Here is a 19,819-nt window from a genome sequence, read left to right on the forward strand (position 1 = left end):
GTTTATATCGTACTACAATGTATTACATAAATATATTTACACAACATATTAGGTAACTGTTAATATTTGTATTTTGATAGCCTCTGTGCTAGCCACTGTACACATATGCATTGAGATAATTCCTGCCCCAGATTTACAATCTAAAAGACAAGGGTTGGGGACAGGAATATAATGTCAGCAAATAAATATTGTAATTAATAAAGCTGTCATGATCACATTTATCTAACTGACTTATAAATAACACAAGTTACCCTTGCCAGGAAGATGCAAGATAGGAGGAGTGATCCCTGAAAGTCTGGTCAGTAGGGACTGAGAGTTGTTCTGATGATTTTTTTTTTAAAGCCAAGTTTGATGAGTTATGTAAGTTCAGATGGCCTTTAGTCTAATTTCAAGTAGAAAGTTTATGCTCTAATAAATGTGTTAGTCTCTAAGGTGCCACGGGTACTCCTTTTCTTTTTGCGAATACAGACTAACACGGCTGCTACTCTGAAACCTGTCTGAAAGGTGAGATCATATAGATTACTGACATCTGAATTTCTTCAAAGAAATGTTCTGGTAACTGGACAGACACAAAACTACACAACTACACACAACTTTAACCAGCTGAAATGCAGAAAGCAGCCTCAAGGAAAGAGCCTTGGATCTCAAAGTCCTCTCTGCACAGCTGTCAAAAGGAACTGAAACCAGATCAGGACCACTGCTCTTTATGTAACCTCATGACTGAAAATTCAATTCCAAGGAGCATACAGGCAGCCCCAAGAGCCACCACTTTCCAAAGCGTTCCCCTATCCACTCTCATGCTGAGTGGGCATGCATTCCCAGAGAGTGGAGATACAAGCAGCTTTTTCTTCTTTGAGTATTAAAGATTAAAACTCACTCTACACAAGCCATTAATACCCTAGGATCAGGCCACTCCAGAAGTTGGATGGAGGACAACGTTTAAGAGTACTGAGTTGAAGATGCAGGAGAGGGGCTGGCCGTATGCAACGGACATTAGTGGGCCTTGTCTGACAATAATTATAGAGGGAGCTAGCAGTGACCCCTACATGCAAGTTGCTTAATTTCCATTTAAAAAGATTCTTTGTATTCTCTGTGAGAGGCTTTAACACTTCCTTTATTTGCATCAGGCCTTTAGAGTTGGAGAGGGAAAAGACTTCTCTAGCCTTGAGGCTTTGCCCTATGAAATTCCATTCACTGAGCAGAGTTAAACAGTTAAAAATTACCATTTCCTTTCTCTCACTTGCTTCTCTTTGGAAAATGTTGGCAGCCTGTCAAAATAGCTGAGCATGAACATTCTAAAGCTCTATGCTCACATTGCTATCAAGGCAGCAGCAACAGACACTGCCTGGAAATCCCTGAAAGCTACTGAAGCAGCGGGCAAGGGTACATTTGGCTCCCCAACCACAACTGACCAGTCCATGTTGTCCCACCATCTCATCTCATGTGCACATGCGTTCTAGTGCATATGCATGACAGTCCAATTACATGATCACCTAATAACCCGTCTCCCCCTTAGGCTCTTTATATTATTCAGTGCACAGATTGGATGTACGAGGTTGCACATTTGGCTTTTCCTAATTTTGAAGTGCTGGGCTTTGCAACCTAAAGAAAAGTGAAAACTAAAGAAGTTTAAATTTGTTTTAAAATATCTGTTCAAAATCCAGGGCTTTCTGTTTATTGCAATAGGAACTGAATTTCTTCCTAATTTTTCTTCTTGTACTACCTATGTATTAGCAGGAAAATGGAAGCCTGATGGCTTAAATTCCAGGAAGTCTATATCCATAAAAAGAAAAGGAGTACTTGTGGCACCTTAGAGACTAACAAATTTGAGCATAAGCTTTTGTGAGCTACAGCTCATTTCACTGGATCCACTGCATGCATCCGATGAAGTGAGCTGTAGCTCACGAAAGCTTATGCTCAAATAAATTTGTTAGTCTCTAAGGTGCCACAAGTACTCCTTTTCTTTTTGCGGATACATACTAACACAGCTGCTACTCTAAAATATATCCATAAAACAGCTTAAACTCCCAGTGTTTCAGTGATTAGCTATTTTCAAACTTTAAAGTAGTTATTGGGATATGTTTATGTACTAATACAAGTATTGACACAAGAATTTTGGGTTTTGTTTTAAACTACCAATGTGGTATTTTTCTTGCTTGACCAATTCATTTTTGGATAAAAATCCTGACAACAACTAAGTAACGTTGTAATATTACTATCACACAGTAACTGCAAAAGTAATGAAGTAGGTAGAAAAACAGTCTGAAAAAAATGAGAAATAGCACCCTGGCTGCATTTATAAATAGCATGGCTGCTACTGTTTACTCCAAGAATTGTGACCAGTTAGAGCCCCAGAGAGGAAATCAGATGGTAAAGGAGAACAAGTATGATTGAAGCCCATGAGCCTGCTACTCCAAGCTGGTGCCCTGCCTTAATTTATTTTCCTCTCAGACTCAAGACGTAGAATTAAATAATGTCACTGACCTGGCTGTGTATTGCTTTTCTGCCTCTGTTCAAATTTTGAAGGCTTGAAAGTCTTCACACCTGGTCTTTACGGGAACTTCGTTATCAAAAATCTGCTAACAAACAGCTTAACTGACCGGTTGATGAACTGCATTTTTACTCATCCCTGCTCCTTGGCTACCAGCTTTCAGAGTTTGATATTTTAAATTTTAATTTGGGGTGAAGGGAGAACAGGACAGGGCTATTAATATTAATTCTTGGACAATTAAGGCATTTTAGAAAACCAGTCTTGCTGGTTTGAAAACTGCCTTACTTCATTAGAATGGAACTTGCCAGACTGAATTGCAAGTGGTTCACTGGCAGGGGAAGCTACTGAGGAGCCAGGCTGGGAGTCTGGCACCTCAGGGTATGTCTATCTCCACTGAAACTAAAAACCCATAGCTGGCCTCTGCCAGCTGACTCGGGCTCACAGGGCTTGGGCTAGGAATCTGTTTAACTGTGGTGCAGCTGTTCAGGCTTAGGAGCTCTAGGACTCAGCTGGGGGGGAGGGTCTCAGAGCTCAGGCTGCAACTCAAATGTCTGCACTGCAATTAAACAGCCAGTTAGCCCAAGCACCAAGAGCCTGAATCAGTTGGCACAGGCCAGCTGTGGGTGTCTAACTGCACCGTAGATACAACCTTAGACAGCTTCAGAGACAAGTACCCTTCTTCTCCTGCCACTTGCCATGTTGGCTAAGGATAGGGAGAAGAGAAATTTATGCCTGAAGATGTCTCAAGAGCAAAGTTCCTAGTCTGGCTGTTTATATAGCTTCCTTACCCACTAAATCCAAGTCTGACAAATCACTGCAGGTTTAGCATGGTACTCCCAGCAGGGATGTACAAGAGTGTAGTTTTATCTGCGGGGTGGCAAGAACAGTTCCAAACTTATCCCCATTCTGTGAGGGATATGGAGCAGCTGGGGTGTCAGGATGACAATCAGGAAATCAATGGCTGTATTAGGGATGAGAGGGACAAGCTTATCCCCTCAATGTCACATTTTGAAAGTTCTCTTTGGGACCGTAAATAGTAGACACTTTATCTGTTTTTTATTAATGGAAAGCTTGGCTTAGATTCTGCAGTACAATATGGCAGACTGAAAATAAAGTACCACTCACCAAGTTGCCAACAGTCAGTCCAATTCAAATCTTGTTCTCTCTAATGCTACTCATCTATTAATTCATCTACTCACTTGTTCTCCCCGTTAACTCCTTCACCTTTCACCACTTCCTCAGGCTCTCAAGTAAATCACCTATCTTATTCCCTGACTACTGTTCCTGCCAGTACGTGGTAGGAAGAAAACTACCTAAAACATTGTCAGAAGATGGAGTATTCTGACCAGCATGAAATCCTCACTATTGCTGGCACATGATAGCATATATCACATTAGTAGATGTGCAGGTGAATGAGACTAACAGTATAGCTGGTTTCAGAGTAGCAGCCGTGTTAGTCTGTATTTGCAAAAAGAAAAGGAGTACTTGTGGCACCTTAGAGATTAACAAATTTATTTGAGCATAAGCTTTCGTGAGCTACAGCTCATTTCATCGGATGCATTTGATGGAAAGCTGGTGTGGTTGTGTGCTTATGTCCAGATGGGTAATCTTGAGACCTATAAGATATCTATCAAGCATTCTTAAAACTACAATGCCCACCTGGGGAAGCAAAGAAACAGATTGTCAGAGTGAGACATACCCAGAAGTCACCTACTATAGGACAGGCCCAACAAGGAAAACAACAGAACACCACTGGTCATCACGTACAGCCCCCAGCTAAAGCCTCTCCAGCGCATCTTCAACGATCTACAACCTATCCTGGAAAACGATCCCCTACTCTCATAGGCCTTGGGAGGCAGACCAATCCTCATACACAGACAGCCCCACAACCTGAAGCAAATACTCACCAGCAACTACCCACCACACCACAGAAACACAAACCCAGTCACCTTCTCGGTCCCCATATCTACTCTAGAGACACCATCATAGGACCCAACCACACCATCAGAGGCTCATTCACCTGCACATCTACTAATGTGATATATGCCATCATGTTCCAGCAATGCCCCATCTGCCATGTACATTGGCCAAAATGGACAGCCTATGTAAAAGGATAAATGGACACAAATCAGACATCAGGAACGCTAACATAAAAAAAGCCAGAAGGAGAACACTTCAATCTCCCTGGACACTCAATAACAGATTTAAAAGTAGCCATTCTTCAACCAAAAAAAACTTCCAACACAGACTTCAAAGAGAAACTGCTGAGCTACAATTCATTTGAAAACTTACCACCATCAATTTGGACTTGAATAGGGACTGGGAGTGGCTGGCTCACTACAAAAGCAATTTTCCCTCTCTTGGTATTGACACCTCCTCCACAATTATTGGGAATGGAAACATCCACCCTGACTAAATTGGCCTTCAACATTGGTTCTCCATTTTTAAGGCAACTCCCTTCTCTTCCTTTGTCAATATATATATTTATGCCTGTATCTGTAATTTTCACTTCATGCATCTGAAGAAGTGGGTTTTTTACCCATGAATGGTTATGCCCAAATAAATCTGTTCGCCTTTAAGGTGTCACCTGATTCCTCATTCTTTTTGTGGATACAGACTAACACGGCCACCCCTCTGATAGAGGTATATTTGACACTGGAGGTATTGGCAGCACTAATAAATGCTCCTGGATTAAAAATACTCAAAAACTCACTCCTTCTAGAAATTCAGGGGAAGGTGTCATCTTTTTCAAATTATTCTAAATTTGCATATCACAGTTCCTATAAACCCTATACTGGCTGCACAGACAATTCTCCTGTACCCTAAAATGTAAAGAGCATATTTAAAAGTTACATATTTTATACAGAGAGATGGCTGCAGGGACCAATCCAGCTCCTTGGATTACTTCCTGAGCCAGCAAAACACCTGTGGATCACCAGCATAAATGCTGATTTAGGGCATGTCTTAGGGCTTGTCAACACTAGCCATTAACAGCGCTGCAACTTTCTCATTCAAGGGTGTGAAAAAACACCCCCCGAGTGCAGCAAGTTGTAGTACTATAAAGTATCAGTGTAAACAGCACTCCCAGCACTGGGAGCTATGTCCCTCATTGAAGTGGTTTTTTTAGAGCACTGGGAGACCTCTCTCCCAGCACTGCAACACGACCACACAAGGCATGTCAAAGCGCTGCCACAGCAGCGCTTTAGGGTTGCTAGTGCAGACTAGCCCTTACACTGCAATTTGACACACTGACTGATCTGTGTAAGCCAACTTGGGCTTGCAGTGCTTGGGCTAAGGGGCTGTTTAACTGAGGAACAGAAGCTCAGACTCAGGCTGCAGTGGGAACCCTCCCACCTTGCAGAGCCTGATAGCTTGGGCTGCAGCCCAAGCTCAAATGTCTACACCATAACTGAGGAGCCTCTTAGCCTGAGCCAGCTGGCACGGGGTTTTAAATGGCAGTAGATATATCCCTAGTGAGCCAGAGAGAGACAAGCACTGCTGATTTCACAAGTAATGACATCCCGCTAACCCTCAGGGGCAGTGAGCAGAATGAGTGGGAAATCTATCCAGATGTGATCCCCATCAGAGAAAACATGTAAGTTGTTTACAGTGAATGTGTGGCTGTGTAGAGGAGAAGGGGTTCTTTGTGCTATGGCTTAACTCTGAATTTAGGCAGAGGAAGAAGAGTAGAAAGCTTCCTGAGGTCCACTGGGCACCCTACATGCAGGAGTAATTCACATGGGAAGTACTTTTATGGCCTTCCATAGCACCTATATTTTAGGTATCAGATAATTTCATTGTTTTCCTTGTTTATGTGAGTTTTATCCAGAGAAAGATTTCAAAACCTAAAAAATGGGACTGGCAAAGGGTTCAGGAGCGTATAGTAACAAACTAAGATTATTTAGGACTTCAGACTGAAAAGATACTTTTAAATTGATAACTGTTTATGTTGGGGTTATTGTTAGGTACGCTAAATATCTGATACAAAAAGGAATTCTCTTTCCGGCTTGGAGAAAAAAAAAGGTGCTTTCACACTGAGAAAGCAGAGAAACTGCTCACTTGCCTGGAAGGGATTAAGCAGTTAGCCCCAACCCATTATACCTGCAGCTAGTTGCTGCCCTACCTGATAGGAAGGATGACTGCCAGCCAAGGCAGCCACTAGGGAACACATTCCGTCTCCCAGGCTTCAGCCAAGGGAGACTGCAGAGGAGACTTAGGAGCAAATGACGTAACTGGGTGACTGCAGTCCAGAGACATTTGGCTGCACCAAACTTACTGCTGTCCTGCCTGAAGGAGCCTGGGACTGCAGCAGGGTACCACCCAACATCCACAGGAGGGAGTTCTGGGCAGCAAACCACCCCAGCAAATTGAACTACAAGTGCCACGTCCCAAACTGAAGAACACTAGTCGATAGTAGCCCAGGGCAGTGGATTTAGACTCCCTGCTCGGATTTTTCTCTGTTCAGGGGTCAACTCACACAGGGCCCTAGGCTGGGACCTGGTGGAGTGAGAGATCCCGGGTTCTCCTACCACCATTGTGTGAAAGACTGAAGCATCTTGGCCTTGAAGTCAGGTGCACCAACCACTAAGCTGCCTGGCCATCCATGCACCCTATTACACATACACACAAAAGAAATCACAAGATTACAATGAATACATAATCAACTACTTTGTATACTTAGTCCAAGTATTGACAGCTATGATTAAAACCAAAATGTGAACATTTGATACATTTCTAAAATTCTAGTCCAGATGCTAGTATTTAGGATGGGTATTAATCCCTGTCCCTCTCTTCATGTCTTTTTTTACGCTATTTTCAAATAAGGTTGAGGATTGATAGTGAACATTAGTTCAGTTTTGTGTTGGCATAAGTCTTTATGAGGGGAAGCTCATCATACGAATTATTATAAAGCATGATAATTTTGGATCAGGTTTAAGGGTTGGCAAAAGTTACACTAGTAGGCTGCCTAGAGAAGATCAAGTCTAGTATAAGCCTTGTCTACACTAGGAAAGTTTTAGCCTAAATTTCCTACCGCTGCTAAAAACAGTGGAAATGTTTATGTAGACCAGACACTGCTGATATCTTAGATCAACATGTTTTCTGACCCTGTCCAGAGTAAATCTAATCGACTGTGCTTCAAACACCACTTAACAGTCCCCAATAGGATTTTTCCAATGCTAACACAAGTAGAATTGAGCATGTTTGCCACAGTTCCAGATATAAAAGTCAGAACTCAGCTCTCAGGTTACAAACCATAAGAGCCAATTCTGGTACTAGTAGAAAAGAGACTGTGTAAATGCCTTATTGTTGCAGAGAAAAGAAACAAGCCTATCAATCAGCTCAGGGGAGACAAGTTAAAGGAAACAAAAGAAAAATATTCCATTGCAACAATGCATTTTAGACAAATTCATAACTTTGCATACATCTTTTGCAAATTGGGAGTTGCTAACTGTATACACAGCGACTACACATTTTTTGTACTTAAAATAAGTTTGTGATGCATTTATCTCTTGCTACTTCCTATTAAGGAAAGTGGTAAAGCACAAAGTGCACACAAGCACATACCTCATGTAGGCCTATGAAACAAGTACAAGGTATCCAAGGTTAAAGATTTGTGGGTTTGGGTTGCCTAATTTCAGATTAAATTTCTAAAGGTTAATTGAAAAGCAAAAATAAAAACTGAACTACAGATTTGGATACTGAATGAATGCCCTCATGTACTACACTGTTGTGAATCTTTAGAAGAAAAAGTTTAAACAACTTCATCTAAAGGTGGCTTAAGAAAAATAATGGGTTTCTCTTTTTTTAAACTAGGAGGTGCATAAAGGAACCCTAAAAGTTTAAGATTCCTCTAATTAAAAATTCAAGTCTTATTTATAGAAATAGTAGGGGTGTGACAGTACATACACTAGGGAAACCTGTTGAATTCAGAGGGCACATTCTCTATCTTTATTCAGACTATGTAGAACAGAATTAACTACATTAAAAAGACACCCAAGATCCTGACAAACAGCTGCAAAACCTTGGGCTTTTGGGGGGAAGGGGGACCGCAGTGGTAGCAGGGAGAAAGCAGAAAGGATTCTACACTCCTACCCCAGAGAAAGCTCTGAAAGGAGACTTCTAACATAATGAAAAAACAGGTAAAGAGCCCAGATACTATAATGATGGAAGCTATTAGCCTGAACCTGCTCTTACTGAAGAGAATGTCAAAGCTCCCACTGAATTCAATGGAAGCAAGATCAGCAAGATCTAGTAGATGCGCATTCCTGATATTAAAAAAAAATGTTCAGACCTGTTTTCTTGTAAAAATCAAATCACTAAAATGAGACAACCACTTGTCTCCCATCTTCAGGTTAACCTTTAAAAAAGTTACGTAAAATAAGTTTGTACTTAAGCGGATACTCACCACACTGTTTATTTGGGGCAATTTATACTTTAACTCAGCTTTCATTTGCAATTCATCTTTTATAGCTTCTGCTTTCGTGAGCTGATAATTTACCTTTAAGAGTAGATTTTCACAGTAAGTCCTCATCTACATTAGAAAAACGTACGCTTAGCTGATTTATTTTTTAAAATAGCTTTTGAAATAGGGTATTTTATATCATATAGATAAGGCTTTAAAAGGACAGATCTGGGAACTCAACTTTGACAGTATGTCAGATTTTAAAGTGTGTAATAAGATTTTACTAATAGCTAATGCCAATTTTTAAACCTACAGCAAGTTCTCATTACCAACCTAAAATGAAACCTAAAGCAGTAGAGAATGAAAACACTAATAACTGTGAAACTAAGATCACCACAACATTATTGATATTTTGGTTTTCTTAACTTGTTCCCCACATACACATCCAATCTACTCTGAAAACTGATTTGCATTTTTAAATTTACTTATTGCTACTGTATTTGAACTGATGGGTTTCTCCTATGGAGCACAATAATTCCCCAATCTATTAATTTCAAGGTAATTTAACTATGGAAACTATTCTGTTACCATAATAGCCAATAGCAAATAAGGATAGAAAACAAAGGGTTTCAAAGCTTTTTGAAATTAAAAGACTAGAGACACTTAGTTTATTAGACTGGCAACTCTATTTTTTAACCATATTACTTGAATAAAAGATTAATAATAGAGTACTGTCACTTATATCACATTAAAATATCAAAATGAGACTCACTGGACAATGAAAAAAGGTTCCCCACTCTGGCCACCAAGAGAGAGCCTTAACAAAAATAATATCAGCTAGCATTTTAATCACTTGCTTAAAGGTTATCCAGTGCAACTGTAGTTGTAAAAAGTAGATCCTGGAGTAATTGTATAATCCACTCATTTTTCATACAGTCTCTAATGCCAAAGTAAAAGTCATTTAACTTCAGTCTGAAACACCAGCACTGATTTTTATTAAATGACAGGTGTTCTGAAAAGGGCAGTAGACAGGAAAAATGCTTATTTAATTTTTTTTCCCCACAGTAAGATTTTGCAACATAGGATCCTGCTTTCATGACATAGTAATTTCAGAAGAATGTCAACCACAGAAATTATTTCACAGTGCAGTTAAGTAAACTGTTACAAGAAAGTTCTAGGCTCACACCAGATAAGAGCAAAATAGAGCACAAGCTTATAAAATGTTCTGTGATTATGCAACTTTAGCAAGAGTTATATAAATCCAGTACTTAGGTCTTCTAAACTTTTACTTCCATATCCATGGGATATTTTCTCCAAAAAAAAAATCTGCTATCAAATATAAGCCTAACAAAGTAAAAGAAAAGGGAAAAATCATGGAGGTCTAATTTAATGAATAATTTCAATACTACATTAATGAGATTCACCAAGAACAGATTTTAAATTACTTTTGAGAACATTCTCTTATTTCATGTTCTAATTTATTACACAGACTAAAACTTACATGTGCTTCTGTACTTTTTCAATTTAATTCATTGGTGTACTTTTATTCTAAAAATTAGCACATCATGCTTCTGTTAACAGGACTTCACTTGATACTTCAATGCCAGTTTCCTACCCTAACTATTCTAAATGGGTTTTAAAATATAGCCTGATTTATCCAAACTAAGTGAAAATACAAATATTTATTCTGATGGATAGGTTTTCCTTCTGCACTTGATTTTTTTATGTTTAGATTCTTTGTTAGACTGAAGCCTTTAATTTGAAGGAAAAAATTCATATTTGTTTTAAAAGACAATTGTGATTGAGAATGTTTGAGTACAGAAATTAGATATCCATAACTTCTACACAATCAATGGATGCAGGGAGTCTCCATAATTTTTTGGCATTTAATATATTCAGAGTTTAGTCAATTTAGAAAATTATTTCTAGTTCTTATGGTTTCAAACAAGGTTTTCAAATGAAAGCAAATATGGCATTGTCTAATTAAAATTGCAGATTGACTAAAAAAGTGGCAAAATCCTCATCCATGCAAAATCAAAGAGTTCAATTTCAAAAAGCACACTGCAGAGAAGGGAAAGGTATCATCTTCTCCAATAGGGTGATCAAATAGAAAGTATGAAAAATCAGGACAGAAGGTGGGGGGCTAAATAGACGCCTACATAAGAAAAAGTCCTGAATATTGGGACTGTCCCAAAATCGGGACATCTGGTCACCCTATCTCCAACTGGTACAGTCATTAGGACTGCAACAGTAAAGGCAGACTGGGGGTTTTGGTACTCCTCAATACAAATAGTTCATGGTCAAGTTATCCATTCTGTGGCCTCCCTTGGTCCGTCCATAAACCAATCCTCTCTGTTACCAGAGGGTAGTGCTTCATAGTACACTGATAGTGCACAGGTTAAACATGTGTGGCCTCTCCACTGTGTGCCCCAAACAATGAACTTCTGCATTTTGAACACTATTTACATGCATATGGGCCTGGAAAGGTATTAACTACTCAATCTCAACTGCTTGACTCTGAATCCTAATTTAAAAATACACAAAAGACTTCATTATGAAACAGCTGAGGCTGTCACACCTTTCCTCCATTTGCACTTCTGTGCACACCCTTTAACCAGATTCTTTTTTGTCCCAATGCTAGTTTAGTAAAGAACTGCCTGCAGAATGGCAGTTAAACGGATTAATGAAAGGCTTATATTAGCAGAGTTAAGGTTGTGGTGCATGGTCTCAGTTGCAGTAATGGTAAGCTGTGTGTTTTTGTGGGTGGAGGAGTAAAGGGTTAAACCATTAGGTGGCTCATCTTTTCATTTTCTTGCTCTTAAGGGTTTGTCAAGCATGTGTGTGTAGCAACTGGAACTGCTTCACTACAAATATTTTTGTATATTGATTTCCTTGGTTTATTCAATACATAATTGAAGGGTGAGGCTTAGAAGCAGAAGTGAGATTTTTTGGGGGTGCATCCACAGCTGCACATTATTAGCCTTCTCTATTGTAAAATAAAATCCAACAGAAATGTATAGTTTCTCAGAGAAGATTGTGAGAGCCTTGCTCCCAACCACCTGGCTTGTGGCACAATAAATAACTTTTAGGCCCAAGGAAGGACACAAGTGAAACAAATTTCAGAGTAGCAGCTGTGTTAGTCTGTATTCGTAAAAAGAAAAAGGAGTACTTGTGGCACCTTAAAGACTAACAAATTTATTTGAGCATAAGCTTTCGTGAGCTACAGCTCACTTCACAAAGTCAGAGATTCTGATTTTTAATCAAGCCTGTACTGATTTTAACAAAAGATGCCTTAAAGATTTCTACTGCCTCTGATTAAGAACCTGTGAAGAGAAAAGGTTATAATGGCAATCCACATGTATACATAGACCCAGCATTCTTAAATTTGGGGCAATCTGACTGGGCTAAATAAACTCAAAATCTATGTACTCATATTTTGGTTGTTCAGTACTAAATGTTACATTCTATAGGAACATGGGAATTATCCTTCTGGATCAGGCCTGAGGTCCACCAAATCTATTCTACTGTCTCCTTCCACAGTGTCCAGCACCAGGTGTCTCAGAGGAAAGTGGAAGAACCCCACAGTAGGCAGATGTCGGATAATCTCCCACCCACACTAGGTCTCATCCTGATCTCCAATAGCTACAGACTGAATTATACCCTGAAGAATGAAGTTCATCAACCTTTCCACAAATTTGTGTTATGTTAGCTTTGATTTTTCTTGATATCCATACAAATGTCTATTCCCTTTTCTTCAATCTCATTAAGTTCTTTGCCTCAATCACTTCCTGTGGCACTGAGTTCCACAGTTGAATTAAATGCCGTGTGAACAAATTTACCTTTGGTTTTGAATGTTCTCTTCTTGGATTATGAAATGAGAATAGACGTTCCCATTCTTTATTTTATATACTTTTCTAAACTAAACCCGGTCTTTTCAATCTTCATACGAGAGTTTTTTCCATGTCCTTGATCATTCATTGCTCTTTTCTGAACTTACCCTATCTCAAAAATATTGAAGAACTAGTGGGACCAGTACTGCACACAGCATTCCAGATGAAGCCACATTATTGATTTACAGGGCATTTTACATCTTTTGTATTATTCATCATCTCTTTCCTTATGCACCCTAAATTTGTTTGGTTCAAAACTGCAGCTGCTAATTGACAAGACATCTTCACGGAGCTGTCTACAATGACACCCAGCTTCCCTTTCATGAGTTGATGCAGTTCATTTGCAACCGTGTAAGATATCTAAGTAGTTTACATTTCTCTCTCCCAATACGCATTGCTTTGCAAGAGAATATTACTCTGAAAGAGAATATTCACCTCCTTTGAGACAGGGTAGGTAGGAATTGAACCTGTGACCACTGCTGTACAAAGCACAAGACTAAGCTCCACTAAGCTATTGCATCAAGTAGAGTGCTAGCACTGTACTATTTTATATATATACACACACAACATGGAAGAAACACTAAACAAAATAAAAACAGATTGAATTGTGTTCATGTGATGAGTTCAAGGAACTTGGGGATCTAATTCAGAACACAAATACTAATAGTGAGTGGCCCTCGAGATCTCATTATAAAATATTTTTTAAAATGAGTTTTCTTTTAGTTTTGAGATTTAAAAAGTGCAGATCATGAAAGAAAGATAAGGACTTTAAATCAATAAATAATCAGACAACCAGATTTCCTAGTAATTTAAATTAATTTTGGCATTTAATCCTCACCACAATTTTTACACCACCCACAATTTATCACCCTCTTCTACTGAGCTGGAGCACATGATCTGGTTCATTTTAAACTCCTTTCACCTACTCTAACCACTTGCTTTTATGTGTCTAAAAAGCAACACCAATTCCTCCTGATTAAGTGTGCACAAGCATCTGAAATTAAACCCACTTTTGAGTTGCAGAAAGTTGACATGCATGTCCTTGTTGGTCTTGGACTACAGTAATGCACTCTGACTCTTCGCTGAGGCAACAGTGAGCCTACGAGGTGGTATGGCTTTCTGGAAATAATGCTTTAAGCAGAGCAAAGTATATTTCAGAGAACTCAAAGAACTTCACAAATGTCAACGCCATGAACGCATTATGGTGGATGCAGTGATAGCAACAAGTCATGACACACAGTTTTTGCAACTACAGTTCCCCTGTGGATACTTTTCTAGGAACTATGCTAGGCAAACTATGCTAAATTATCCCTTTAGCTACACTGGTAGCACTGCTTGTAACTGTGTAACACAGCTCTCAGATGAATCCCAGTTCCCATTGGTCACAGAATTAGTGCTGAGATTTTGCTTCCATGCATTGCTAGTGGGAATCTACTGCCTTAGCACAACCTAGCCAGTATTACATAGTTTTAAAATGGCATTTTTCCATGAGTAAATGCCAATGTGCTTTACAAAGATATGCAGGTACTCTAGTTTTGCAAATTAGGAAACAAGCACAGAGTTATTTAATTATTTGAACAAGGTCACTGAGCCAGTAGCATCATCAGGAATAAAATACAGATTTCCTGTTTCCTAATACTTCCCAGCACTGCTGAGTTCCCATGCTTTGGATGGACTTCATTGTAAAGGTTTTGCAAGTGATATACTTCCCCGCCAGTGGCCAATGTTACCCCAGGAGCTCAGCAACGTAACCTCCCCAACCCAGCAAGTGGAGACCTCTGACATATATATTAACCCCATACTAACAGTACGATCCCACGACAACACGCGCAGAGCCCCCCCCTCCCCCGCCGAGTTGGATAAGCATAATTACCCGGTTCCCTGCACTGCACGGGCACAAGCCCAAGCACAGCAGGAGCCGATGGCGCTGAGGTTGCCATGCTCACATCCTATCTCGGGAGCACGGCGCCTGCCCTCGGGCAGGTCACATCCCCCACCCCCAGCCTCTAACGTTAACCCCAGGCCGTGCCCCCAGCGCAGAGCCCCCGCTGCAGGGGGAAGAACAGGCTCGGGGCGATGCAGGGGGATGCCCAGCACGCGGGGCGGGGGGAGCCCTTGAGGGAAACAAGCCCCCCGGTGCCTTGAGGGCGGCAGCAGCGGCGACAGCCACAGGGCGGTGCCAGGCGCCCCCGGGGGGGGGGATGACAGGGCGGTTGGGGGAGGCAGAATCCCCCCCTGCACCGGGGGGCTGCTCAGCGCCCGGAGGCGGGAGGGGCCGGGGGAGGATCCCCGCCCCCCGCAGCGGGGGCAAAGGGCGGCGGTCCGGGGGAGGCGGTGCCGGCTCGCGGGTGGGGGAGGGTAGCGGCCGGTACCTGCAGGACCACCTCGCTGGGCAGCTGCGCGGCGCGGAACAGCTCCAGCACCCGCCCGTTGGGCGCCACCTTCTTGGTGCTCTCGGTGTCGCAGTAGGAGAAGAGGTCGCAGTAATAGCGCTGCTCCGCCTCGCTCAGCGTCAGGCCCTCCATCGCGCCGCCCGCCGGGCAGGGGAAACCCGCGAGCCGCTTCCTCTCGGGCCCCGCGCGCGCGCGCGCGCCGCTGTCCCTGCCAGGCCCGGCCGCTGCGCTCGCGCTGTGGGGGCCGCACCGGAAGCGCGGGGCCCGCGGGGTGGGCGGGGCTATAAAGTTTCTCGGCCTCGGCCCCGCCTCCTCCTCCCCCAGCGAAGCCGCCGCCATTTACTCAGCCCCGGAGACGACGGGGGGGGGGGGGGGGGAGGAGAGGAAAGAGGCTACTGAGCAAAACACGCCCCTCCCCCAGACCCGGATGTGAGGCCAGGCCGGCGGCCGTCGTGTGCCGGAAGGCGACAGGACAGAGGCGCCTGCAGCGCCCCCTGTCGGCCTGGCGGGCTGAAGCTTGGTGCCTGCCCCGGTGCTGCCTACGGCCGGTGGCGGGTCAGGCGCGTTCAGCGGCGGCTGAGTTGTGTGGCTCGCGGTGGTGACCCCTGTTTTAGGCATCCCTGATTTTAAGGAACCATCCCTGGACCGACCATCCCTTATTTCAGTGACTTGTCCCATAAGGAAGCGGGGGTGGGGGCTGAGTCACACCTTTGCAGAGCAGCACTAAGCAAGGTAACTATAGATCACAGGTGCGGGAACCAAGGGGTCTGGGGGTGCTGCTGGACCCCCTGGCTTGCAGCGGTTTCCATCATATACAGGCTTTACAGTTTGGTTGAATGGCTCTCAGCAACCCCACTCTACAAATTGTTCCAGCCCCGCTATTGATTAAACCTTGTGCTGAGCGTGAATTCAGCCTGAAGAGCCCTTGTCTGTTAATCAACACTGAGCACAAAACTAAAACAAAAAACAGAAGATCAAAGTCGGAAAATCATTATGGGAGGGCCAAGTCTAGGGACCACTGATGGAAGGAAGGAGGTGGGCAGACCTCTTAGGATCCTGCAGACAAATTATTCATCTATAAAACATAATTTTCTTAGAAAAGGAGTATTGGACAAGTAAATGGGAAACTAGAAATGCATTTGTCCACTGGTACCAAATATAACAAGTATGTTGTAATGTTTTATTCATTTAAAGGGATTGTCGATTAAAACCTTGCACAGTCTCAAGTACCTTCCTACTGCTGTGAAGAGGTAAATCAATGTGGGTTTCAAAAAGCCAGTTGTACGTGCTGAGGCTTATTTCTGAAAATATAACTGACGTATTATATACTGAAAGTTTATTTATAATTAATTTTCTAAATTCCTTTTGCATACATAACACTGTGGAACAGATTTTACAAACTCTGCCAAGTGCACCTGTCTGCTATAACTCATCAGGGCTACAGAAACTTCTTTTGTCCTTGGCCTGCCATGGAAAGACAAGTGGATTAAGACTAGAGATGTGCAGAAAAGGGTTAGAAAAGTTCCAGTAGCTCTGAATGAAGAGCTGGACTTTTGCTACTACTAATCCTTCCAAAAAGAAGGAACAGTAGGTGGCGGAAGATTTTATTCCCAGATGCAAAATCATTATGATCATGCTGTCAAGTTTTGTGAATCAAATGAGCCCTTTTTCTAGTTTTCAAAAAATCCTGGACTCCTGTCAAAAGCATTTGTGTAAAATAAAAGTGTTCAGGTAAAATGCAGTCACTTTGCATATATTTGCAGTCCCTACATCTGCAAAATCTTCATATATCATTTATGTATTAATGTATTACCCTATATAATTTCTCTCCATCTTTGATATTTACATCCTTCAAATCTTTGTAGACCTGTCTTCGTGGGCACTTAGCTAAATTATATCCACTTAACTCTTAATTTTTTCTCATATGTAACTGTTTTAATCAAAGCAGAAAAAAATCAATAGATCTCTATGCACAGACTTATTGGGGAAGATCTTACATTCCTGTAATGAAACATCAGGGTCTTTATATATGACCACTATATTTTAAAATATTCCAGGGTCCAAAACCCTAGGTAACTAAGGCCCTAATCTCACAAACTCTGAAGCACATGCATAATTTTAAACACATCAGTATTACAATTGAAGTTAATGGGAATACTGTCAAAGTTAGGCACATCTTTTTAAGCTTGGGATCTAAATATGTAAACTACAGTTATTTCTGTAACACTTGTGTAATTTTGGAAGAAGGGTAATTGGTTTATTTATTGAGAAAGTAATAAGAAAAGTTATAACATAATTGTGTAAGTGGTGTTCTAAACAAGAACTGGTGATTTTGCTGATCTTTTCTATCAAAGTCCAAATATGTCTTTCACATTTGGGGCACGTCTACGCTGGTAAAGTTACAGCGCCGGCAGTTACAGCGCCGCTCAGAGAGCACTGAAGGTAAACCGCTGTTGTGTGTTCACACTGTCAGCTGCCTGCGCAATACTGTGTTCACACTTGTGGCACTTGCAATGATATTAGGAGAGGTGCACTCTGGGCAGCTATGCCACAGAGCACCTCTTTCTCTTTTGCCACTAAGACTTGTGGAAAGGCGGAGGGAGTTGGGGGGGCATCCTGGATCCTGTCCCAGTGCCCTGTGATGCAATGCTTCACGTTCCAGCAATCCCTGTGCTTCTGTTCACATTTGGTGCCATCTTTCAACTGTTTGCATCCTGCGCACCCTGCCTCTTCGGCTTTCAGGAATGGATCCTGAACTCTTGATCAGTATGCTGCTTGCTCTGACCAACACATCACGAATGACAGTAGAGTTATTCCTTAAACTACAAAGGCAAGAGGAGTGCAACATTGATCTCGCCACACGTACTAGCTACGACACGAATGCTTGTGGCATTCACAGAGGTGCTGACTGCAGTGGAATGCCACTTTTGGGCTCGGGAAACAAGCACTGAGAGGTGGGATCACATCATCATGCACATCTGGGATGACGAGCCATGGATGCAGAACTTTTGGAGAAGGAAAGCCACATTCATGGGACTGTGTGATGAGCTCGCCTCAGCCCTGCGGCGCAAGGACACGAGAATGAGAGCTGCCCTGTCTTTGGAGAAGTGCGTGGCAATTGCACTGTGGAAGTTGGCTACTCCAGACTGCTACCGATCCGTCACTAACCATTTCAGAGTGGGAAAGTTGACCGTTGGACTCGTGTTGATGGAAGTGTGCAGGGCCATTAATCGCATCCTGCTCCGAAAGACTGACTTTGGGCAACATGCATGATATTGTGGATGGCTTTGCACAAATGGGCTTCCCTAACTGCGGAGGAGCGATAGATGGCACCCACATTTCAATTCTGGCACCAGACCACCTAGCCACTGAGTACATTAATCACAAGGGGTATTTCTCAATGGTTCTCCAGGTGCTTGTGGATCACCGTGGGCGTTTCACAGACATTAATGCAGGCTGGTCTGATGCATGCATCTTTCGGAACACTGGCCTGTTCTAGATGCTGCAAGCAGGAACTTTCTCCTCCCGGACCAGAAGATCACCGTAGGAGAAGTCAAAATGCCCGTTGGGATCCTGTGAAACCCCACCTACTCCTTAATGCCATGGCTTATGAAGCCATACACGGGGCAACTTGACAGCAGCAAGGAGCGGTTCAACAACAGGCTGAGCAAGTGTAGAATGACTTGAGTATGCATTTGGCAGTTTAAAAGCCTCTTGGCGATGCTTGTATGGGAAACTGGATCTGGCCAATGACAATATTCCTATGCTTATAGCCGCATGCTGTACGCTCCATAATATTTGTGAAGAGAAGGGTGAAAGCTTCACTCAGGGCTGGACCGCAGAGGCTCAGCACTTGGAGGCTGAGTTTGAACAGCCAGAGACCAGGGCTATTAGAGGGTCACAGCGCGAGGCCATAAGGATCAGAGATGCCTCGAGGCAGCAATTTGAAGCTGAAAGCCACTAATATTTGTTGCTATGCTTGGGATTGCACTGCTTGTAATGCTAGGAGGTGATTGGTGCACGTGATGCAAGAAGGGGGCTTAACGTAATTGTATGTTGCTTTGCAGTGCTCTTTTTGCTTTTATTTAATAGAATAAAGATTGCTTTCAAACCAACACAATCCTTTTATTAAAAGACAACAACCAGAGGAGAGAGTCAAACGGAAAAATACATCAGCAGGGATGAGGGAAGGGAAGTTCCCAAGGGGAGGGGGGTCCCGGGACAGCTGAAGGTTTGTATAGTCCAGGGATCATACCCAACCTTCTCGTTTGGAGTACAATGCAGCGGGTACTATACTTCAACAGGGCCAAACTACAGAGCAATGGGTGTTGAGTGCAGTGGGTAGTGGGAGTCCACAGTGGAATGCTGTGGGTAGAGAGTCGAGCCAGGAGGTTGATAAGAGTGTGATGGTGGTGTGTGGGTGGCGCATGGGAAAGAGTTTTGTGACAGCAGCTGCAGGGGAGGGCGGGCATGGAGCTGCTCAATTTGAAGAGCTAGTAGCGCCTGGATTGTGTCTGCTTGGCGCTCCATAACGTTTAAGAGCCACTCTGTGGTTTCTTTCTGGTGTGCCGGGTTCTCCTTTCGGTCCCTCTTCTCGCTGTCCCGCCACTCCTTCAATTCCTGTTTCTCGGTGGCGGAGTGC

General features: G+C 42.5%; 1 protein-coding gene across 15 annotated transcripts in view; it reads right to left on the minus strand.

Moving 5' to 3' along the window:
• The window catches only part of REPS1 (RALBP1 associated Eps domain containing 1), a 112,672-nt gene extending 97,131 nt beyond the window's left edge, over positions 1-15,541 (minus strand). For 5 of the 15 annotated variants that reach the window (XM_043511096.1, XM_043511100.1, XM_038393867.2 and 2 more), the window contains exon 1: positions 15,157-15,511. In XM_043511096.1, coding sequence (XP_043367031.1) covers positions 15,157-15,309 — 153 coding nt within the window. In that variant the 5' untranslated portion in view covers positions 15,310-15,511. Of the gene's footprint in view, positions 1-15,156 lie in introns of all 15 variants that reach the window. The other 10 variants (XM_043511098.1, XM_038393868.2, XM_038393865.2 and 7 more) reach the window with 7 other exon arrangements.
• Between the last annotated feature and the right edge of the window lie 4,278 nt (positions 15,542-19,819).

The sequence above is a fragment of the Dermochelys coriacea genome, chromosome 3, assembly GCF_009764565.3.
Source record: "Dermochelys coriacea isolate rDerCor1 chromosome 3, rDerCor1.pri.v4, whole genome shotgun sequence".
NCBI classification, from domain to species: Eukaryota; Metazoa; Chordata; order Testudines; family Dermochelyidae; genus Dermochelys; species Dermochelys coriacea.